Source organism: Nerophis lumbriciformis, linkage group LG14, assembly GCF_033978685.3.
Source record: "Nerophis lumbriciformis linkage group LG14, RoL_Nlum_v2.1, whole genome shotgun sequence".
Classification (NCBI taxonomy): Eukaryota; Metazoa; Chordata; class Actinopteri; order Syngnathiformes; family Syngnathidae; genus Nerophis; species Nerophis lumbriciformis.
In genome coordinates this window covers 17943824-17969174 of record NC_084561.2, presented here as the reverse complement: position 1 = coordinate 17969174, position 25351 = coordinate 17943824, and the positions used below count along the sequence as shown (strand labels likewise).

Genomic DNA, 25351 nt, shown 5'->3' with positions numbered 1-25351 from the left:
AACATATAGATTCCTTTCTTTCATGAAGACAACAATATAAGTTGGTGTATTACCTGATTCTGATGACTTGCATTGATTGTAATCAGACAGTAGCAGAGGTGGGACCAAGTCATTCTTTTGCAAGTCACAAGTAAGTCTCAAGTCTTTGCCCTCAAGTCCGAGTCAAGTCCCGAGTCAAGACAGGCAAGCCCCGAGTCAAGTCCAAAGTCAACACTGGAAAGTCTCAAGTCAAGTCCTTTCAAGTCCTTTTAACCACAGACTAATATATTAACACAGATTGTGTAGGCTTTTCAAACGCTGTATTTATTTATTAAAACAAGTGCATTTTAAATTGCAGGAAAGAAAATTGTGCTGACATTGCACTTTATAATAGCACTATTAACCAGTCATTTTAAACATTAACTCATTCCTTTACAGAACAAACACATTGAAAAATAAAGTGCAAATGTACTTATTTGTACAAAAGTGTTAACATTGAAAAAACATGACATATACGTGAACATAACAAAAAAGTTGTACTTTTTATATGTCAGGGCCCTATGCTGCATTGCATTTGCAAAAGACCAAATTATCCAAGAGTCTGTCAGTCATTTGTGCACGATGGAGGCGTAGTATGATGCCACCATGGCTGAAAACTCGCTCCACTGGAGCACTGGAGGCAGGCACTGCCAAGACTCTCATGGCCACTCGGAACAGTGAAGGAAGAGTCTTCATGTTCAATGCCCAGAACAAAAGGGGGGAGAGAGTTGTTTTGGGTTGGTGCACTACTTGTAAGTGTATCTTGTGTTTTTTATGTTGATTTAATTAAAAAAAGAAAGAAAAAAAAATTATATCTTGTGCGGCCCGATACCAATCGATCCACGGACCAGTACCGGGCCGCGGCCCGGTGGTTGGGGACCACTGAGGTAAACAACCAACAGTATGTCAGAAAGCTAGCTAAAACGGTACACATATTCATAATATAGTATACATTTTAACTGACCTTTATTTTACTATTTTTGTCTTTTTTTAGGTGGCTAAAATACGCGGTGCTGCTGACCGCCGTCTAACGTTACGTGTGATATATTGACTAACGTAACCCTGCTTAAAAAAAATCACTGAACAAAAAGTATGAATAAGGTAGTGAACTGCAACAGATTCCCGTGTTTGCAATAACGTTATAACGTTAGCAGTGAGTTTACAGCCTCACTGATTTAACTACACAGCAAATAAAAGTCACGTTACTTAGCCAATAAACGTTATCTTACATTCAAAACTTACCGTTCTTTGTGCAACTTCAAATGCCGGACGAAGTTGGAAGTTGTTGCCTCTCCATCAGTAATTTTCGAACCGCATGTGTTGCATACTGCAAACCGTTTTGTGTTGACCACCTCGTAATTTTTATACCCAAACAAAATTATTTTAGGTATCATTTTTTGTTCACTGGCGTGTGGTTTGGACATGTCTTCTTCGTTGGTTGTCCTGCAATTTGATTGGATGAATGCTGTGTGATGAAAACAAAGAAGATCTAATTTGATTGGCTGTTGTACTGAGACCACACCAGCTGACACACGCAACGCTGATAGACAAGTACATGATGAAAAATACGGAGCGCTCCCGAATAACTTTTTCATCTTTGGGTTTTGGGGAAAGTAGCAAGTCATGTCAAGTCATGTCAATTCAAAAGGCTCAAGTCCAAGTGAAGTCACAAGTCATTGATGTTAAAGTCTAAGTCGAGTTGCAAGTCTTTTTACATTTTGTCAAGTCGAGTCTAAAGTCATCAAATTCATGACTCGAGTCTGACTCGAGTCCAAGTCATGTGACTCGAGTCCACACCTCTGGACAGTAGTGATGATAACGTCCACGTTTTCAAATGGAGGAGAAGAAAAGTTCCTCCTTTCTGTCTAATACCACATGAAAGTGGTGGGTTTTTGGCATCTTATTTGTCCAGCTTCCATATTCGTTTTTATACACTTTACAAGAAATATATTGTCGTCAAACTCCGTAGCTTGCTAGCTTGTTTGCGCTGGCTTTCGGAGACTCTTGTTTTGAAAGCGCAGGCGCGATGGAGCGGCACTTTTATTGTGAAGACAGGAACGTCCTCGTGCGGTTGAAATAAAAAAGTATCTTTTTTCCTTCACACTTTTGATTGATTGATTGGAACTTTTATTTTTAGATTGCACAGTACAGTACACATTCCGTACAATTGACCACTAAATGGTAACACCCCAATAAGTTTTTCAACTTGTTTAAGTCAGGTCATGTGACCACCTGGCTCTGTTTGATTGGTCCAACGTCACCAGTGACTGCATCTGATTGGTGGAACGAAGTGAAACGTCACCAGTAAGGCAGGCACTTTGACGGTCTGTCTGACAGACCAAAACAAACAAAGCGTGCATTAACAGATCGATAAAAATTAGTAGCGAGTAGCGAGCTGAATGTAGATAAAAGTAGCGGAGTAAAAGTAGCGTTCCTTCTCTATAAATATACTTAAGTAAAAGTAAAAGTATGTTGCATTAAAACTACTCTTAGAAGTACAATTTATCCCAAAAGTTACTCAAGTAGATGTAACGGAGTAAATGTAGCGCGTTACTACCCACCTCTGATACCTAGTATGGTATTAGTGTATAAATGATACTAAAATGATCAGATTGATATTAAAATGTTTCTGGTTACTATCGTATTTTCCGAGCTATAGAGCTCACCGGTATTTAAGCTGCACCCAACAAATTTTAAAAGAAATAAATATATTTACATAATGTAGCCATTAAGCCACCGATATATACCGGTACCAAATATTTTGTAAATGTTTATTTAAATAACTTAAATGTTTCCAACGGTGTCCGTAACACGGCAGTAAAACGTCTGATCAGTCAAAACAAAAGTCGGAAGCTAGCTCCCCAATCAGCTCAAAAATTCCACAATGACGTTTTGGTGAATTTACGAAACTGAAACAATACAAAAAGAATGCCTTTGTAAGTTAATAATACTAACAGACACATGTAAATGTTTTAGCATATGTGCTAATGCTAACGACGGTAGCTTGATTACATTAAGATAGCACATAGAAATATGCATGAAAACACTCCTACAGACATTACACATAGGATGGTTTAGTGAGTATGAATTGTTTTAGTTATATTGCAAAACTTGTAAACGTTGCTTGAAGAATCCTTTCGAGCATGGACGAATACTTCAAGGAACGAAACAGGAAGTACATTTTAAACCTACAACACCTGCATTGAAGTGAACTTGTCCAACAGATGGCGCCATAGCACAAACAAAACACCTTTTCGTTGTCTTTGTCGGTGTTCTTTGAAAACTATTTGTTGGACACAAAACATTATGGCCGTTAGCGAAGAAAAATTAATAAATTTGCCGTTTTATAAGCAGCAGAGTTCAAAGAGTGGGAAAAAAGTAGTGGCTTATAGTTTGTAATTAACTGTATTAAAAAATGTGCTCGTTTTCAATTGTTTACAAACTCGAGGAATAAGTCTCTGGCTACAGGAAAGCTTTTAGTGCAAAACCCAGATTATTTAAATTGGAGCCAATTGTAGTTTTTGGTTTTGTTTAGTCATTGTGCTCTATCCACTTAATTTTGTTAAAAATCAAATTTAATACATAATCAGATTTACAACAAGACTAGTAAATTCTAAATTTAATAACATAAGCTTCATAAAAATGTGCTTTTGCAGTTACTTTAGTTACTTTCTGTAAAACATTTTCAGTTCTATAATATATAGTCAAAAGTATCGGATCGAGACTTGAAATCGGATTGGATCTAAGACCACAAATAAAAAAACAGTTTTGGAGTGGTGAATATGTAAAATTAATATAAACTATACTGTCATCCAGCCATCCATCCATACATCCATTTTCTACCGCTTGTCCCTCCTGGGGTCGCAGGAAGTGCTGGAGCCTGTCATTAGTAAAAAAAAAATTTAAAAAAACAGTTTGCTTTTATATCAACTTTATTAAAGCTGATTATTCTTGTCATTTTGTGATTTGCAGATGAAATAATTTGGCCAAAAGGAGACGATGCCCTACCAACTGATGCTGAGGACATGATTACCCATCTGCTAAGGCAAAGCCCTCTGGAAAGACTGGGAACTGGTACTATACTCAGCTACAGTATTGCATAAAATGTGGTGCCTTCTCATTTTTATTTGACTGCAGGAATTTTAATAAAATGTTTTGACTGTAGGCGGCGCCTCAGAGGTCAAACAACACGCCTTCTTTGCGGCTTTGGACTGGAATGGCCTATTACGACAGAAAGCCGAATTTATTCCTCAGCTAGATGCAGAGGACGATACGAGCTATTTTGACAGTAAGACACTGGTTTTGTTTGTTTTTTTAGAGGATGATGAGCTGAATAGATAAAGACACAAATTCCAACTTTGCTTTGTTTACATCGTTTCAGCTCGATCAGAGCGGTATCATCATATGGCATCGGATGAGGATGAAGAAACCAACGATGAAGAGTCTTCCCTGGAAATTAGGCAGTTTTCTTCCTGGTCGCATCGTTTCAGCAAGGTGATGAAGCTAAAAGTAGAGCTATAGAGGCAAACCAAATGTCTTTATGTATGAAAACAGCAGGAAACGGGAACAAACTGAGCGTGTTTGTGTGTGTTGCCTGCTCTTCCAGGTTTACAGCAGCACAGAACATCTGGCCACACCTTCCAACCTGAGCTTCTCCTCTGACCGCAGTCACAGCGAGGAAAAAGAGGACCGCGGAGAGGTTGGAGCGCTCAGCCCCTTTGCGGGCCTAGCAGAGGGCATCCTGGAGCCCAGACTACCAGGACGCATGGCCAGGTAGACACAAGTTCACTTGTAATGTGCAGTGTTTCCTTTTATATGTGGCAGCCCACCACGAATACATTTGAAACCGCCACAAATAGAATTGGTGCTACATGTTTCCCCTCACTCAAATACGTTTTATGATGCCAGGGAATAGGATGGATCATATTTGCCAACATATCAACTTTGTCGCTCTTTTTAGCGAGTACAGTAACCTAGGGGTCTCCCGATTCGATATTTGTATTGTCCCTAAAATAAATATTTTACATCGGCTTGCATCAACAGCCAGGTAAGATCTAAATGTCCTCCAAGAAGCACAGGAGGTTGGTCTTTTCTTGTATTTTAGTAGTCTTTTACAAAAAATAAACATGGTAGGCTATAGGCGACGAGGAGCTAGCAGCTACACAACAACTAAGCACACAGTAAATAGCACACAAGCTCGACATGCCGTAAATGCCCTTAGTTGAACAATATTACAGTCTTTAACATGTCATTTGTCAATAGAAACAATGAATGTATGAATGCAACCTCATAACGCAGTGAGTTGATTGATGCGGACACATTTGTTACTGGATACTTTCTAATACGCCTATGCTTTGGAGATTTTATATCTGTAAGTAATATGCAACTGTAATTCTTTGATACTTATATTGACAAATGCCGGGTGTTTGACTGCAATATTGTTCACACTTATTACATATGTCTAGGTCTAAACAACACACCGGTCTTTCCTTGTTTCCAATCATGGTTACAGTGAAGCCAAGTGCCACATACGCTTCATTATATTCTGGTACGGCAAAAAATATATCTTCCACCGTGCCCCCCAGGGTGGCCTTCCCCACTATTTGAGAAGGACTGACTTAATTAAAGATAGCATGAACCTATTACAGACGGGTAATAATAAAACTTGTTCATGTTTTTCATACCTTCAACCTTTATTTAACTAGATAAGAACCCACTGAGATCAAGACCATTTTCCACAAGGGTACCTACCATTGGTCTCTGAATAATTTCACTTCATTAAGTCTTTTCTCCCATTGCACACTACAAAATAATAAATAAAATAACCGTAAAATATAAGAATGTAGGATTTATGCTGATCTGTATTGGCCAATGCTCAAGGATCGAATATTAATATCGTATCAGCAGTGAAAAAGTTGTACCGGGACACCCCTAATGTGTAACGTTTAAACCAGTGGTGTCCAAACTATGGCCCGCCGGTGGATTCAGTTTGGCCCACGAGACGGCATGAGTTTAATATGGAATCGGGCCTGCAGGGTGTTTCCAAATCAATTTTAAATATCTAAAAATCAGATTTCTGCAAAGTTGTGTCCATCTTGTGGACAATTTGAGTAAATCAGGTCAAATACCATGAATTGTTTGAAATGAACACAGCACAGCATTTACTTATACAACCTGACCCAAACAACCTTCCCTACTCAGGGCGCAAAAAAAATGCGACCTAGACAAAAAGTCAACACACATAGTAACACATAACAACCTGAACTTTAAATAATGTCCAATCACCATAAAAAAACTAAATTCTAAATTACACCCATTTAAATCCATTACAATGCATGATAGGAAAAAGGCCAAACACTCTCTCCACACTTATCCATGTTTGTCGCATTTTAGCTGCTTGATATTTCGTATTGATTACAAATTTTAAGGAAGTCGCCATGGAAGTAAACAAGATGGGAGTTGAACTTTCACATACTCTTAATATCCAGTTATCAGTGTGTGAATGTGTGTGTGAATGGGTAAATGTAGAAGTAGTGTCAAAGCGCTTTGAGTACCTTGAAGGTAGAAAAGCGCTATACAAGTACAAGTACAACCCATTATATGAATTATTAATTATACATCCATTATAGTAATATAGGCCTTTTCGGCCCGCCAAAGCTTTCCATTTGGCTCGCCGAACATCACCCAAATAGGCTTGATGAAACCATTAAGAACTAGGGTTGATCATGTATGCAGTACTTCCGCCACCCCGCAGGGGGCAACAACGAGGCATGTGTGTCACAGGGAAGCAGCGGTGGGGTGAGTAGAAGACTACTCAGTCGACCCTGGAAAAAAATCTAAATCAATTTCAAAAATCTGACTTTTAACACTGACTGGACAACAAAGTATGTATGTTCTGCCCCGAGCAAGTGCTCGAGTCATTGTTACCTTTTAAGCAACAGACACATTGATCCAGACAAGCAGCAACAATTGTAGCAATCTCAGCGTGTAAGCTTCATCCTGAAACTTTGTCAAACATTTGTAATTAGATATAATTTGTGCATAAATATATTTAGTTTGTTTTATATTGAAATTGCTGACTTCGTGAGGTCTTTTGTATTCGTGGTCGTGTTGTTTTTTTGTCTGAGAGTAACAGTCAAACCGTTTAATACGTGTAGTGCTAAAATTGACCAGTAGATGGTGACAATGCTTATAGTTATGTTTGGTGTGTGGATATTGTGTAATTTATATATGTAATTTATTATATTAACACTAAACCGTCCATTTTATTTATGTAAAATAAACAATGGACATTATTTATATAAAATACACAATGGACCTTATACTTTTGTTTTATGTTCATATTTTCAGTCTTACAAACCTAAATGAAGGAAGAAGTGTAAAACAATAAAACCAAGGATGGAAAATAATTCAAATGTAGGAACATCAATCCTCAACAAAAACTAGAGCATTTTTTTTCTTAATACTGTTAACTAGCTGCACATGCTGGAAACGAGTAGCGAGCGCAGAATAATGAATTTATTGACAGTGCAGTGTGATAGTTTATGTGTTTACTTTGCAATAAGTAAACACATTCTCAAAGAAATATAACCTGCGGAGGCACTTTCTGACGAAACATCCACATTTCGATGTCCGGCTCCTGAGCCCTTGGGCTCTTGAAACTGCGGCCCTCTTTATTATGTAGTGGAAAAGCCTTGTATTAATATAATATGTACACATACATATGTGGGCTGTATACTGTATATTTCTTTAGTCCAATGCGGCCCCAAGTAAAAAAATTTAGACACCCCTGGCTTGAACCAAACCTAAAAAAATTCCTAATACAAGTCAACATTTCCGTTTATTTTAAAATCCTCTGATCATGTCAAAGTGTGAAATTCGGTACGATAATATAATAATTATTGCTTTAAGACTACACAATTTCCCACGTAAAATCCCAGATGATCAACAACATGCTTTCCAATAAAAAATGAACAAATGGATTTAACAGTGCATTTGAAAATATTTTATTTTTAAACTGTTCTGTGGATTGTTGCAGCCTTTGCCCCCGACTGTCACCCAGCTCTTCCCAGTCTGAGAGGAGCAGCAGCCCTCTGGTGATGAGCAGCACCCACAGCCTGGAGATGATGCCCCGCTTTGCCGTCTCTACGGACGACGAGGGTAAACACAAACTAACATCTCTTGTGCTCCATTTGTCTTGAGCCGCATGATTTACTCCTTTTACTTGCAGCTGAGGTGGTTGTTTCCAAACTCCGGAGAATCAGGATACGCAGTAACAGCACCGGGGCCAAACACTCCTCCCCCAAAGAGCCAGCTGGCCCACGACGTTTTGGTAACCAGCTGGAGACACCAGACAGACAGAGGCTTCCCTGTGGGGGAAAGGTTCCCAAGTCTGCCTCTGTCTCAGCTCTGTCTCTTATCATTACCACAGGTACAAAAGAGCAGCATCACACTTAAGTAAGGATGGGTACCAAATTCCAGCGCGTATCGATTCACATTAAACCAAACTGTAAAATATTTTAAAACCTTTGTTGCACGAGACGTCACGTCCGGTTGCATACACTTGGCGGGCAAACAAGCACTCAAGCAGCCATGCCAACAAAGCAAGTGTAGCTGATAGAAAACACTCCGACATACAGTAAGGCTCCACTTTTTAAAATACACAATGTAGATGCTAATTTACATTGCATTTGCCATAGACATGCTACTAATTGTCATGAGCGATATTACGTGGCGATCTCAACACCTTCAAATTTGGCAATGAAAACTACAACTAAGATGCACGGTACAATCAAATATATTTATACTTACAGCATAAATACTTTGTAGGACGCAACAAAAGCCTGAATTAGATTTGCCTTTTTTCAAAATGCTGCCGCAGCTCTGTGCTCTTTGGTATCCTCCTTTGAGTTGTTTAATAATTCCCTCATATTTATTATGATTGCTCAAATTACAATTTTAATTGTTTTTATTTTAATGTTTCCCTTTTGTTGCTGTATGTAAAATCTGCACCGCAATTTCCCCATTGTGGGATAAATAGTCTTATCATGTCCTAAAGACTACTCCCTGACTTGTAGCCTATACACTACTGCCATCTAACGTCTTGGAATTGCAACTGCATGCAAAGTCTACGATATAATACTTGCACATCATTCTCAGCTCACTTTTAAATGTTAAATAAATAAAAAGTGTTTTATTATTAAACAGATTAACATTTGTTAATACACTAACGCACACAAAAAGTATCAAAAATTGGTACTGCCCAGTACCGGGAATTGAGACCACTTTGGTTCAAATGTGAAAGGTACCCATTCCTAAATTCAATAGTCCAATAATAATGTGTCATAATAATGTGAAAAAAACCACCTGTTGATTTTATTTTAAGTCTTAAAATCTGTGCTCCAATGTGCATTTCAGATGACTTCCCTGGTGGACTCCAGCCCAGTCCCATCTCTCCGCGGTCACTGTCCTCCAACCCCTCCTCGCGTGACTCCTCCCCCAGCCGTGACCTGTCACTCAGTCCCGGTAGCGTCAAGCCGCCCATAATCATTCACACTTCTGGCAAGAAATACGGCTTCACCGTGCAGGCTATCTGCGTCTACATGGGCGACAGCGACGTCTACACGGTGCATCACATGGTGTCGGTGGGTGTTCTCTTTGGACACGTTGGAGGTGCGAGTACATTTAAAAAAAAATTATGTCATTTTCTCACTGCTGTTACAGAGCGTGGATGAAGGCAGCCCCGCCTACCAGGCAGGTCTTCGAACCGGAGACCTCATCACTCATGTGAACGGAGAGTCCGTCCAAGGCTTGGTTCACACCGAGATGATTGAGCTCCTGTTGAAGGTATAAAGCAGCCTTGCCTGGCTGATGAGTTTTTAGCTTTCAATCTAAACAAAAAAAAAAAGAAATAACAAGTTGGGCGAAAAATACTGAAACATTTATCATTTGGACGTTAGGGTTGAGCGATGTAATCAGTTTCGCTGTTGATAGAGCTTTTGTTCTGTCGTAATAATCCATGTAGATCAGTGGTGCTCAACCACTGGTCCGGGTACTGTTCTGTGACGCATTTGCTACGGGGCCGCACAGAAGCAATAATTAATTTATAAACTACCGCATTTTCTCCGACGTAACTTTCGCCTGTCCTACTAAACACACCAATAAGCTTGTTTATAGATGTATATTACAACTCCTTTGTTATAGTTGTCAGGTTCAAACACTGATGACATCTATTAAACAGACAAAGAAGCAAGGAATTAAACAGAGACAGAATTCAATTTAGCTCAATTGAGGAGCAACGTCTGGGCTGTACTCTTGCACAGTCTCCCACCACGCTCTGACGAAAGATTGTACGCCTCCTCTTTTGTTTGGACTTTCCCTGATTACATGGCAACGGCTGTTTCTAAAGGAAGGGGGTCGTAAACAGCCGCTGCCTTTGGTCACAAAACAGTTCAAAGAAAAGGTGCCTGGAGGGGAGTCAGGTCCTGCTTCCTCTCCACTTTGTAGATCTCGGGTCAAGACAAAATCTTCCTGTGGATTACAATACATCAAAGAAACCGACACCTTCATGTCGCTTCCCATCCCACACAGTGGAGTTTTACAAGCCTTTTGCTTGGTAGGATCAAAGACAGCCCTTGTTCTTTCGCCGGAAACTCATGGCAGCACAAAGTTTTGTGATAACTTAGACACAATTATTCTGACAATAGTACATGGGACAATGCACATTAATGGACATATAAAATGTTAATGTGCCAAATTGTAGACAAAGGCACATTTTTCATGCTAATTTTTTTTGCTGTTTTTATCTGCCACACGTAGGAAGCCGGTCTGTGAAAATAATACATACATTAAACCGATACATTAAACCGGTCCGTGGTGGAAAAAAGGATGGGGATCTCTGATGTAGATGCCGCATTATAGCTGTGTCCCGCAAATTTAACAGCGACAAGCGAACAAAGGCACTGTAGCATACTTGCTAGCGGCTAACGTCCCTCCACCGTGCAAAGCCACTTCTAAGTCAGTAATCTTATGCCTTTACTTTTAATTTTTTTCTGTATTGTTTAGTTATAATTATATGCTTTTACTTGTAATTGTATTGAATTGTGGACCCCAGGAAAACTAGTGGGTTGTTGTGGCAACCAGCTAATGGGGATCCTTAATAAAAATCTAATCAAATCCTCACTTCTATGGCGGCAAATAAACAAAGTTTCTTACAAGTATCATTACTAGTGGAGTACGCGGAATAGCTAAACTAAACTGGAGCTCCTGAATGTAAACAAAGGTGGCCGCATTTATACAAATATCGACAGTAACGATATAAAGTAGGGCTGGGCCGATAATACGATATCAATATATATCGCGAGAGACATACTCGATATCAATAAAAACGGCATTCGATAAAATATTTGATACATATTTATATTTTTTGGTCGGAAGAAACCAGAAATTATGAAGCAAGATTTGTTTCATGAAGTCACTAGCGCTTTGGGAACCCAGGAAACAGGAAGTGTCACTGAGAAATGGGAGGGAAATGCTAACAGACAATCACACCACAGTATCAACTACACCTTTCTTGCTGCTGTTCGGCGCCCAGGCCCAGACCGTAGTCGAGGAAATCAGGGGAGCCTTTCCCTTTATTTCCGATGTTTTCGTCGGGCGTAACACCCTTCACTTTACCCAACAATGGGTCTGCTATGCTCCACTTTCAGTTCGGAATGACGAGGCCGCCGATTTGTGATGAGTTGGTCGCTTTATTCTTACTTCTGCAGGACACAAATGGACACATTCGTCAGTCTACTACTACTACGACTGTTGCATTCATCCTCACTCTTCCACTTACTCACTGACGTCACTCACCCAACACACTGCCATTCTTAAAGGTGCACACACACACATACGCTATTTTCATAACACTAGTGTGGTTGTGCCATATTTCTGTCTTGCCGTGGATTCACTGCATGGAGTGAGAAAATAAACTGTAATGTCTTGATATATCAACTCAATAACAGAAACTTGTTTTTAGTTTTGTTGGTTTTAATGCACACGTGCGGTAAAATCCTGACACTTCCAATGTGTCTGTTTAATTTGTTGCTTCCCAAACTACTCTGTGTAGTGTTTAATAGTTTATACACTACTGCCATCTAGTGTCTCAAATCTGCAACTCCCTGCAATCTACTAAATGATTTTATTACCTTAGCTGCACTCATGCTACCTGGCTACCAGGCACCTCCTCCACTGATAAATAGCACCCTTGGTAAGTTAGAATTGGTTTAACTGCATTTATAGGTAGGCTTAAATAAGTCAGAAAATGTATCAATAATTATTGATATCAATGTAAAAAACGTATATCGTGATATAGTTTTCGGCCATATCGCTCAACCCTAATACAAAGTATAGTGTCAGTATATTGCCGATACCACAGTGGTTGTTAGATCGATGGTTTTTACTATCAAAAATATTTTTTAGGGCTTTAAGGTCGAACATCAAATGATTTAAATCAGAGCCAATGGTAGGAAATACTTTAAATATGTTTTTGATATCACGCTATCCTGTGTTTTTGTCTGATTATAATTGTGATCCAAACTTTGGGTTGTGAATATTTGGGCACCTTTCGATTTGATCCGATTCTGATCAAATCTGTTCGATTCAGAAGCGATTCTCGAATCTAATCGATTCTCACCATTTGTTATTTGGTATAATATTTAATAAAACTTTTTCAAAACCGGTTGCAGGTTAAAAAAAGCTCCTTTTGGTTCCTTTCAGATGGCCTAAAAATGTACTTTTAAAAATGTATTCTTATATAAAAAAAAAAATAGATTTTTGAAAAATATTAATCGATTTAGAATTGACATAAATATACCGCCCGAATGCAGCTGAGATAGGCTCCAGCAACCCCTGCGAGCCCAAAAGGGACAAGCGGTAAAAAATGGATGGATGGATAGATGGATAACTACGAATTGCAGTTTGGATGTGAATCTATGTTTTTGTGCACCCCTATCAAAAATGTGATCAGTCCATGATTATAAAAGTATCAGCATTGGAATGACCAATTGGTATTGGATCGATACCCAAATTTGCAGTATAGCCCAGAACTAATGTAAGGTATCCATAAAACAGAAGAATAAGTGCTTATTACATTTGAGCAGAAGTGTAGATAGAACCATGTTATAACAGAAAGTAACCAGATATTAACAGTAAATGAACATGTACATTAACAATAGTGTTCACAAAATAATACAACGCAGGAGGCTGCAATATATATTGCATTATGGAGGTTCTCTCAGACATTCAAAGGTTTAGAGACAAGTATGAATAAAATCACATGTAAAAGTTATAGCTATAGTTATACCTACTCAGTGGCCTAGTGGTTAGAGTGTCCGCCCTGAGATCGGTAGGTTGTGAGTTCAAATCCCGGCCGAGTCATACCAAAACTATAAAAATGGGACCCATTACCTCCCTGCTTGGCACTCAGCATCAAGGGTTGGAATTGGGGGTTAAATCACCAAAAATGATTCCCGGGCACGGCCACCGCTGCTGCCCACTGCTCCCCTCACCTCCCAGGGGGTGATCAAGGGTGATGGGTCAAATGCAGAGAATAATCTCGCCACACCTAGTGTGTGTGTGTGACAATCATTGGTACTTTAACTTTAACTTTAACTTTATAGTGCGTGATTCTTGTCAATCTCACGTTGTCATGCGATGAAACACGCAGAGTGGCAGCAAGGCGGCGTTACAGACCATCGCTCTGGAGAACACGTCCATCAAAGTTGGTCCGGCTCGAAAGACCAAACACAGAGGCAAGATGGCTCGCCGCAGCAAGAGAAGCAGGAGGAGAGATAACTATGATAGGTGAGCATGTTTTACCTTTACGCTTTGCTTTTTGTTGTCTTTGTTTTTTTACCACACATTATTATGGGCTACACTGGTTTGTGAGGGTATGAGTCAGATGCATCAGCCTACAGAAAAGCCAATGAAAATGTCTACTTTCTTATGACTAGTGGAGGTGATTTGAAGCAAAATGAGTGTTCTCACTCGTCGTGGTCCCTCCTCCAGGAGACGCAGCATCTTGAAGAAGTTATCCAAGCACAGCACAGTGATTCACAGCAGTCGCAGCTTCTCGTCAGGTCTCCACCATTCCGTTTCCTCCAGCGAGAGTCTTCCAGGATCGCCCACACACAGCCTCTCTCCCGGCCCCTCCACCCCCTGCCGAAGCCCCGCTCCAGACCACCAGGCCTTTGGTGAGTCTGCTGCGCCTCTGACATCACATATTGTTGAATAAGTGGGAGGATTAACATTACATGAAGGAAAATCATCATCAAAGAATAGAGATGTCCGATAATGGCTTTTTTGCCGATATTCCGATATTGTCCAACTCCGATTCCGATATCAACCGATACCGATATATACAGTCGTGCAATTAACACATTATTATGCCTAATTTTGTTGTGATGCCCCGCTGGATGCATTAAACAATATAACAAGGTTTTCCAAAATAAATCTTTCTTTCTTTCTTTCTTTAGTTTATTTCGAACATGAACACACTTACAGCATAATACATCACACAATTTCATATCATTTCACTTTACATCATGCCGAAAAGGAGTAGGAAGAAGCAAAGCTTAGTAGGAAGAAGCAAAGCTTAAGTAGGAAGAAGCAAAGCTTAAAATCAACTCAAGTTATGGGGAAAAAAATGCCAACATGGCACTGCCCTATTTATTATTGAAGTCACAAAGTGCATTATTTTTTTTAAAGGGGAACATTATCACCAGACCTATGTAAGCGTCAATATACAGGTAAAAGCCAGTAAATTAGAATATTTTGAAAAACTTGATTTATTTCAGTAATTGCATTCAAAAGGTGTAACTTGTACATTATATTTATTCATTGCACACAGACTGATGCATTCAAATGTTTATTTCATTTAATTTTGATGATTTGAAGTGGCAACAAATGAAAATCCAAAATTCCGTGTGTCACAAAATTAGAATATTACTTAAGGCTAATACAAAAAAGGGATTTTTAGAAATGTTGGCCAACTGAAAAGTATGAAAATGAAAAATATGAGCATGTACAATACTCAATACTTGGTTGGAGCTCCTTTTGCCTCAATTACTGCGTTAATGCGGCGTGGCATGGAGTCGATGAGTTTCTGGCACTGCTCAGGTGTTATGAGAGCCCAGGTTGCTCTGATAGTGGCCTTCAACTCTTCTGCGTTTTTGGGTCTGGCATTCTGCATCTTCCTTTTCACAATACCCCACAGATTTTCTATGGGGCTAAGGTCAGGGGAGTTGGCGGGCCAATTTAGAACAGAAATACCATGGTCCGTAAACCAGGCACGGGTAGATTTTGCGCTGTGTGCAGGCGCCAAGTCCTGTTGGAACTTGAAATCTCCATCTCCATAGAGCAGGTCAGCAGCAGGAAGCATGAAGTGCTCTAAAACTTGCTGGTAGACGGCTGCGTTGACCCTGGATCTCAGGAAACAGAGTGGACCGACACCAGCAGATGACATGGCACCCCAAACCATCACTGATGGTGGAAACTTTACACTAGACTTCAGGCAACGTGGATCCTGTGCCTCTCCTGTCTTCCTCCAGACTCTGGGACCTCGATTTCCAAAGGAAATGCAAAATTTGCATGGTTGGGTGATGGTTTGGGGTGCCATGTCATCTGCTGGTGTCGGTCCACTCTGTTTCCTGAGATCCAGGGTCAACGCAGCCGTCTACCAGCAAGTTTTAGAGCACTTCATGCTTCCTGCTGCTGACCTGCTCTATGGAGATGGAGATTTCAAGTTCCAACAGGACTTGGCGCCTGCACACAGCGCAAAATCTACCCGTGCCTGGTTTACGGACCATGGTATTTCTGTTCTAAATTGGCCCGCCAACTCCCCTGACCTTAGCCCCATAGAAAATCTGTGGGGTATTGTGAAAAGGAAGATGCAGAATGCCAGACCCAAAAACGCAGAAGAGTTGAAGGCCACTATCAGAGCAACCTGGGCTCTCATAACACCTGAGCAGTGCCAGAAACTCATCGACTCCATGCCACGCCGCATTAACGCAGTAATTGAGGCAAAAGGAGCTCCAACCAAGTATTGAGTATTGTACATGCTCATATTTTTCATTTTCATACTTTTCAGTTGGCCAACATTTCTAAAAATCCCTTTTTTGTATTAGCCTTAAGTAATATTCTAATTTTGTGACACACGGAATTTTGGATTTTCATTTGTTGCCACTTCAAATCATCAAAATTAAATGAAATAAACATTTGAATGCATCAGTCTGTGTGCAATGAATAAATATAATGTACAAGTTACACCTTTTGAATGCAATTACTGAAATAAATCTAGTTTTTCCAAAATATTCTAATTTACTGCCTTTTACCTGTATACCTTGATGTTGCAGAAAAAAGACCATATATTTTTTTAACCGATTTCCGAACTCTAAATGGGTGAATTTTGGCGAATTAAACGCCTTTCTAATATTCGCTCTCGGAGCGATGACGTCACAACGTGGCGTCACATCGGGAAGCAATCCGCCATTTTCTCAAACACCGAGTCAAATCAGCTCTGTTATTTTCCGTTTTTTCGACTGTTTTCCGTACCTTGGAGACATCATGCCTCGTCGGTGTGTTGTCGGAGGGTGTAACAATACGAACAGGGACGGATTCAAGTTGCACCAGTGGCCCAAAGATGCCAAAGTGGCAAGAAATTGGACGTTTGTTCCGCACACTTTATCGACGAAAGCTATGCTACGACAGAGATGGCAAGAATGTGTGGATATCCTGCGACACTCAAAGCAGATGCATTTCCAACGATAAAGTCAAAGAAAACTGCCGCCAGACCCCCATTGAATCTGCCGGAGTGTGTGAGCAATTCAGGGACAAAGGACCTCGGTAGCACGGCAAACAATGGCGTCAGTTTGTTCCCGCAGACGAGCAGGCTAAACCCCCTATCGACCCTAGCTTCCCTGGCCTGCTGACATCAACTCCAAAACTGGACAGATCAGCTTTCAGGAAAAGAGCGCGGATGAGGGTATGCCTACAGAATATGAATGAATGAAGGACTTCCATTACAAGGTGGTAAAAAACATGTCACTGGCTATTGACAATGTTTTAGAGTGTATAACCATTGAGATATGTCATGAAAGAAGTAGAAATGTATTGATCAGTTGTATATATAGGGCACCCAACTCAAGTATTGAAGGATTTGAAGACTGGATTAAGGGAACTTTCAATGGAATCAGTCAAAAAGTACTTTTTTTATGTGGAGACTTCAACATTGATCTCTTGAACCCCAACAAGCAAAAGTCCATTAATGATTTCACAGATACAATGTATAGTATGAGTTTGTATCCCCAAATCACAAGGCCAACCAGAATTGCAAGTCACAGTGCTACACTTATTGACAATATCTTCACTAATGTCTTTGAAAATAATACAACAAGTGGACTGTTAACAACCGACATCAGCGACCATCTGCCAGTCTTTACTATTTATGATGGGAACTACAGGAAGAAGAATATTGACAAAAAGACATTTCAAAGACTATGCACAGAGGAAGGAATGATTTCCTTTAGGAAGGATCTGAGGAAACAAATTTGGGACAACGTATATAATGAAGATGATGTAGATGATGCATATGGGAATTTTGTTAACACCTTTCTTACACTCTATGATAAACATTGCCCATGGAAAGAACGCTGTAAGAAGCAAAAGAAAAACAACCAACCATGGATGACAAAAGGACTGAAAAATGCTTGTCACAAAAAAAAACACATTGTATCGAATATTTATAACACAGAGATCTATAGAGGCAGAAAATAAGTATAAGAAATATAAAAACAAACTAATTGGTATACTACGAACATGTAAGAAGGAATACTACAGTCAATTATTAAACAAGAACAAAAACAACATGAGAGCAACATGGGGCATCCTAAATAGCATCATTAAAAATGCTGCTAAGAAAGATTACCCCCAGTACTTTCTAGATGGAAATACAAAAAATGACAATATGAACCAAATAGTTGAACGTTTCAATGATTATTTTGTTAATATCGGAAAAAATCTGGATCAAAGAATTCCAAATGCAGATGATGGGTCAGTTGAGGCCTTGAGTGAGCTCATAGACAGAAATCCCAATTCCATGTTTCTTAAAAGTGTAACAAAAGAAGAAATAATCAAAATTGTAAATCCAAGACCTCAACCGACTGTCATGGAATAGATATGGTAACGATGAAAAAGGTTATACAAGACATTTCAGAACCTCTGACATATATCACCAATGTATCATTTTTAACCGGTAAATTCCCTGATATAATGAAAATTGCAAAAGTCGTACCAATTTATAAGAATGGAGACGTACACCAGTTTACTAACTACAGACCAGTTTCATTACTTCCACAATTCTCCAAAATCTTGGAAAAATTATTCAATAGTCAATTAGATTTATTTATTAACAAAAGTGGGACGCTTGTGGAGAACCAATATGGATTCCGAGCAAATATCTCAACATCAATAGCACTAACCAAAATAACAGAGGAAATTACCAATGCAATAGATGGTAAAGAATGTGGGGCCGCAGTATTCATGGACTTAACAAAAGCATTTGACACAATTAATCATGATATTTTAATACGAAAATTAGAACGATATGGCATCAGAGGTTTGGTATTGAATTGGGTAAGAAGTTATTTAACCAACAGGAAGCAGTATGTAAAGATGGGTGAAAATATGTCAACACGGCTAGATATATCCTGTGGTGTACCCCAGGGGTCAATACTGGGACCAAGATTGTTCAATCTTTATATAAACGACATTTGTAAGGTTACGAAGGACTTAAAGTTGGTTTTATTTGCAGACGACACAACTGCTTTCTGTTCAGGAGAGAGCACACAGAAGATAATACAAATAATAACAGAAGAAATGAACAAATTAAAAAGATGGTTTGACAAAAACAGACTATCTTTGAATCTCAGTAAAACTAAAATAATGCTATTTGGTAATAGTAGAAAAGAGCATCATACACAAATACAAATAGACGAAGTAGACATAGAAAGGGTAAAAGAAACTAGATTTTTGGGAGTATTAATAGATGATCAAATGAACTGGAAATCTCATATACAAAACATACAACATAAGGTGGCAAAAAACATTTCAATAATGAATAAAGCAAAATATGTCCTGGGCCAAAAATCACTACATATTCTCTACTGCTCGCTAGTGTTACCATATCTGAGTTATTGTGCAGAAATATGGGGAAATAACTACAAATGTGCGCTACATTCGCTAACCGTGTTACAAAAAAGATCAGTTAGAATAATACATAATGTTGGATATAGAGAACACACAAACCCTTTATTTATTAAGTCAGAAATATTAAAGTTTGGTGATTTGGTAAAATTGCAAACAGCTAAAATGATGTACAAAGCAAACTATAACACGCTACCAAAGAATGTACAACAATTCTTCTCAACTAAAGAGGAGAAATATAACCTTAGAGGAAAAAATAATTTAAAACATTTATATGCACGTACAACACTTAAAACTTTTAGCATATCAGTATGTGGAATTAAATTATGGAATGGATTAAGTAAAGAAGTTAAAAATTGTACTGATATGATCCAGTTTAAGAGGTTGTTCAAAATAATAGTGCTTACAGAGTACAAAAAAGAATTATGAGAAATACTTTCAACCTTATTGAAAATAAGATATTCTTCATCTCAGTATGTAAATAATGACTGAATTAATTAATTAATTACATATTACAAAACTGTTGTATACTAATTCATAGATGTTATTTTATTATATAAAAAGGTCAGTAAATGATTCCATATATTTGTAAACGCTTGAAGTGGGAAAGGGGTAGGATTAAATAAGCTTTGCTTCTTCCTACTCCTTTTCGGGCATGATGTAAAATGAAATGATAAGAAATTGTGTGATGTATTATCATGTAAGTGTGTTCATGTTCGAAATAAACTAAAGAAAGAAAGAATATATTAATTGATGAAAATTGGGCTGTCTGCACTCTCAAAGTGCATGTTGTTGCCAAATGTATTTCATATGCTGTAAACCTAGTTCATAGTTGTTAGTTTCCTTTAATGCCAAACAAACACACACCAATCGTTGGTTAGAAGGCGATCGCCGAATTCGTCCTCGCTTTCTCCCGTGTCGCTGGCTGTCGTGTCGTTTTCGTCGGTTTCGCTTGCATACGGTTCAAACCGATATGGCTCAATAGCTTCAGTTTCTTCTTCAATTTCGTTTTCGCTACCTGCCTCCACACTACAACCATCCGTTTCAATACATGCGTAATCTGTTGAATCGCTTAAGCCGCTGAAATCCGAGTCTGAATCAGAGCTAATGTCGCTATAGCTTGCTGTTCTTTCCGCCATGTTTGTTTGTGTTGGCATCACTATGTGATGTCACAGGAAAATGGACGGGTGTTTATAACGATGGTTAAAATCAGGCACTTTGAAGCTTTTTTTAGGGATATTGCGTGATGGGTAAAATTTTGAAAAAATCTTAGAAAAATATAATAAGCCACTGGGAACTGCTTTTTAATGGTTTTAACCATTCTGAAATTGTGATAATGTTCCCCCTTAACATGCCTCAAAACAGCAGCTTGGAATTTGGGACATGCTCTCCCTGAGAGAGCATGAGGAGGTTGAGGTGGGCGGGTTTGAGGGGAGGGGGTGGCAGGGGGTGTATATTGTAGCATCCCGGAAGAGTTAGTTCTGCAAGGGGTTCTGGGTATTTGTTCTGTAGTGTTTATGTTGTGTTACGGTGCGGATGTTCTTCCGAAATGTGTTTGTCATTCTTGTTTGGTGTGGGTTCACAGTGTGGCGCATATTTGTAACAGTGTTAAAGTTGTTTATACGGCCACCCTCAGTGTGACCTGTATGGCTGTTGACCAAGTATGAAATGCATTCACTTGTGTGTGTGAAAAGCCGTAGATATTATGTGATTGGGCCGGCACGCAAAGGCAGTGCCTTTAAGGTTTATTGGCGCTCTGTACTTCTCCCTACGTCCGTGTACACAGCGGCGTTTTAACAAGTCATACATTTTTCCGGCAGGCCAATATTATCGGACATCTCTGTCAAAGAATGAAATAATAATATGAAAACTTGTAATAAAACCATTATGTCTGCTTCCCAGACAATAACTCTCCCCAGAGTACGTCTCCTTGCTCCAGTTCCCCCAGTTCCCCAGCAGCACACATCAGGCCCAGCTCCCTGCACGGTTTGGGATCCAAGCTCAGCAGTCAGCTCTACACCAAGGTCAGCCGCCGCAAGTCAACCAGCAGCATCCCGCCCTCGCCTCTCGCCTGCTCCTCCTCGTCCGCACAGCCGCTTTCCCCCCAGCGCTCGCCCTCGCCGTTGCCGGGCTTCGCCAAAACGCTGCACTCCTACCACGGCAAGACCCTGTCTCCGCCGACTATAGTGCGACACATGGGGGTGCGGCCTCGCAGCGCGGAACCTCCCCGATCGCCGCTCCTCAAGAGAGTCCAGTCGGCCGAGAAACTGTCTGGGATGTACCACGCTGACAAGAAGTCTTACGCCCCCCGCAGGCACACCCTGGAAGTGCCGTATTACGCCGAGGGGGAGCTGCTTGACTCGGAAGCCGAGGGGGTCGTCTCGGGTTCCCACCTGGGGGTTGACCACAGCCGGCTGGGCGGCTACTTGGGCGCCCAGAGGCTGTGGGACTCCGGATCCGAGCAGCTGGTGGTGATGCGGAAGCTCAACCTCTCGGAGCGTCGCGACTCCTTCAAAAAGCAGGAGGCGGTGCAGGAGGTGAGCTTTGACGAGCCAGAGGAGAAAAGCGGCGCGACGCCGGCGGGCCCGGGGACTCAAACGCAAGCCCGGCAGCAGCTGCAGCACAGGACGACGTTACTCGCCGAGGCCCGAGCCCAAAGCGGCGAGGAGGTGGAGCTGCTGGTGCCCACGGTCAGGAGGTTCACGCTGGTGCCGCAGATCGCCGTGCAGGGATCGACGGAGAGCGAGGAGCAGGACGAGTGGGAGCCGTGCTCAGACGGGGAGGAGTCGCAGCAGGAGATCACCGTCACTTCATCTCAGCAGCAGCAGGGGAGGCAGGAGGCGGAGCTCCTTCACAATAAGAGCTTGAGTCAGGAGGAAACCACGTCAGCGGAGAAAAAGTGACACAGCGAGGTGGAAAACTTTAACTTGAATTTTGTATTGTAAATATTGGCTTTGTGGAGCTGCTGCTCGTATTTATTACACTCGTAAAGCATGACGCGCTACGTGGAAAGGAGGCAAGTTCTCATCGGTTGAACTCTTTTTGTATCCATTACATGTGCTTTTTTTAATAAATGTCTATTTTTAAACAAATTGCCGTGACACAAAGTAGTTCGATAATGCTAGGAAATATTATTACTGGACCAAAATCTTCTATTTTTTTTTTACCCCCAGCTTTCATTAATAATGACGTCTACACCATTAATATGTACATCTACACTTCACCTTTTGATGCTTCAAAGCACAACATAACCACACAGGCTGCACAATATTACAAAAACAATCTTTTGTGAAATAATATTTTGTTAATGGTGTTCTTTGCCGTGTGGATTCTAACATGTTTTTATGTGCATCAGTGGTTCTCAAACTTTTTTCCACCAAGTACCACCTCAGAAAACACTTTAAAAACAACAGTAGCAAAGTAGGCCTAAGTATTTATTTAAAAAAAATATAAGGCAGAGGTTTTATTTAACAAGTATATTTTAAAAAAGTATTGCTTATAGTCTTCCATTGAAGGCTGATAAACTTTTGATAACGGCCCCAATCACGTCATCGCAATATTGAATTAAGTGATTCTTTGTTGTACCACTAGATGGAGCCCACGTACCAGTAGTGGTACATGTACCACAGTTTGAGAATCCCTGAATGGCAATCAATAATCTGTATTAAGCAAATTTGATCAGAAGCAGCCAAAATGATCCATGTCTTCTTTTGCAACCTGCTTTTTGTGTGTTTATTCACACAAGCGTGTGTGTGTGTGTGTGTGTGTGCGTGTTTCCACTACCATTAGCAGTGTAGTGATGTTTACAACAGTGCGATGCGGGCGTTCATTTTGTACCTTGACCTGAATGTTGATGGCAAATTGAACAAAGGTGTGTGTTGTACAAATGTATATTTTCGCAAGGAAGTGTGTGTGCGATGCACAAGGACTAAAGTAGCACAAGAAAAGATTTCTGTTGTTGCCGTTTAATATGGGGATGCAGCTCCAGTACAGTAATGTACAGTAAGTCCTCGTTTTATCGATTCAAGTACTCTCACCAAAGCATTTTAGGAGCTCTGCTGATGTCAATCCCTGTTCAACTTTGGGTTTCTGTTCCCACCGCAAACCTAATGAGTGAAATTGTGTTCACGTCCCCGCTGTTTACAAACTTGCTCTGTAATGTACTGTATACACTTATTTTTCTCTCTCATACCTTGTGGCTTTATGATGAAACAACCCTCTTTCATACCACAAATGAAAACTACAATCGTAGATGTTTCATATTTGTATTGTTTTTGGGTTGTTGTTGTTTTTTTTCTTCCAAAACACAGTAAGCTGAATGCAGAATCTACAAGCGAAATGACTTGTTTGTTTACATGTGCTTATGAAATGGGGTTATTGTCATATTTTATGGTAGTAGCTGTAAGTATACTTTGAGGTTTGTCTGTTGCAGGAGACTTGTTTTGCACACAATTTACCATCAACACAATAAACTCAACACATTTAAGAACACCCTTTCAACTAGTACAGTAATGTACGCGAACGGGACTCATATGGCCCCATTCATTGCGTTTATCTGACACATGAAACGTGACAAATTTGGAGGGGGAGTAGGGGGGGGTGTACGATCCACTTCAGACGCCAGATGGCACCTTAAAATGTAGAAATGGGACTCTTATGGCCCCATTCAGCGTGTTTACCTGACACGTGAAACATGACAAATTGGGGGGGGTGGGGCGGGGTTGCACTATTCGCTTTAGCCGCCAGACTGCAGTAGAGTGCCGGATATCTTAAAATGTAAGAAAGGGATTCATATGGCCCCATTCATTGCGTTTATCTGACACATGAAACATGACAAAAAAATATTTTTTTGGGGGGTGCACTATCCACTTTAGCCGCCAGATGGTATCTTAACATGTAGAAAGGGGATTAATATAGGCCCATTCATCGTGTTTACCTGACAAATTTTGGGGGGGAGCACTATCCACTTTAGGCGGTAGTGTTGAATACCCTAATTTATTTTGTGGCAATTCTAACTTTAACCGCAGCGCCAGTTGCTCTGTAGAGTGGCGCTTTCCACCATTTTCAGCAGACTGCATTGCAAAATTATTAATCCCCCCCCTCACCTTACTCTCACGTAAGATCCACCCAGGAATGAGGCCATATGAATCCCTTCCCTACTGGATGTCAAAATATAGATAACTGAGGTTATTTCTTGTTCTTGACCAGGGGTGTCCGAAGTGTGGCACGGGGGCCAATTGCAGCCGGCACCTCCAAAACAGTAAAAATGTTACAAAAAAGACAATGTAATTTTTAAAATAATGTACACTTTGTCATCTATGACACAGAGTGTTTACTTTAAATATGTATAATGTCTGTTTTTAACATTTTTATTACAAATTAAAATATCCAAATTGCCCCCGCATACTTTGACTTTTCAGTATGCGGCCTGTGTTGGAAAAAGTTTGATCATCCCTGTTCTCGACTTTAAATTTGACACTAAGTCACTACAATTCGGTGCAAATATCACAATGGACTAAAGTATTGGGACACCTGGCCATTCCAAAACAGGAAATAGAGACAAGTGGTCATCAGACATGGCTTCCAGACTACTAGCCAATCAGCCAAAAAGCCCTCATTGTCCAACGCTTCTCTTCACAGGATGTCCTGAAAGTAGATTAAGATTAAGAATCAGGGTCTTTTGTACAATAACAAAAAAAAAATCAGCACATTGAAACTGTTGTAAATGTGGACTCTTCTGTTCGGTGCATGCTGCATGAGAAAAGCACACATCTGTAGTACTTGATTGCATGGTATATTGGCGGTGTAGTCGCCCACTACTGTGTTTTCATGTGTAATTAATAAAATTTCTATTTCTCCTGGACCTATTTTTTTCATTTGATCAATTGTACTAGGTTACATACTTCCAGGTGTGGGAATGGTTTGATTCAGGGGTGTACCACATGCGTCCCGGGGGCCATTTTTTCCAGCCCGCGGCGGCATTTAAAAAATACCATTACCAAAAAAGACATTAAAAGTGGAATAACGGGTGTAACGTTACGAGAAAATGTTTCAATTTTGACACTAATAACACAAAGCTGCCATGCAG

The 25351-nt window shown here is 40.1% G+C and overlaps 1 protein-coding gene across 6 annotated transcripts in view; it reads left to right on the top strand.

The window, feature by feature from the left end:
• LOC133616560 (microtubule-associated serine/threonine-protein kinase 3) overlaps positions 1-25126 on the top strand; it is a 119257-nt gene extending 94131 nt beyond the window's left edge. For all 6 annotated transcript variants that reach the window (XM_061975976.2, XM_061975974.2, XM_061975975.2 and 3 more), the window contains 11 exons: positions 3991-4092; positions 4184-4306; positions 4400-4512; positions 4625-4791; positions 8057-8178; positions 8249-8449; positions 9436-9662; positions 9742-9864; positions 13730-13866; positions 14071-14255; positions 21166-25126. In XM_061975976.2, coding sequence (XP_061831960.1) covers positions 3991-4092; positions 4184-4306; positions 4400-4512; positions 4625-4791; positions 8057-8178; positions 8249-8449; positions 9436-9662; positions 9742-9864; positions 13730-13866; positions 14071-14255; positions 21166-22166 — 2501 coding nt within the window. In that variant the 3' untranslated portion in view covers positions 22167-25126. The remainder of the gene's footprint in view (positions 1-3990; positions 4093-4183; positions 4307-4399; positions 4513-4624; positions 4792-8056; positions 8179-8248; positions 8450-9435; positions 9663-9741; positions 9865-13729; positions 13867-14070; positions 14256-21165) is intronic.
• The last annotated feature ends 225 nt before the right edge of the window (positions 25127-25351 follow it).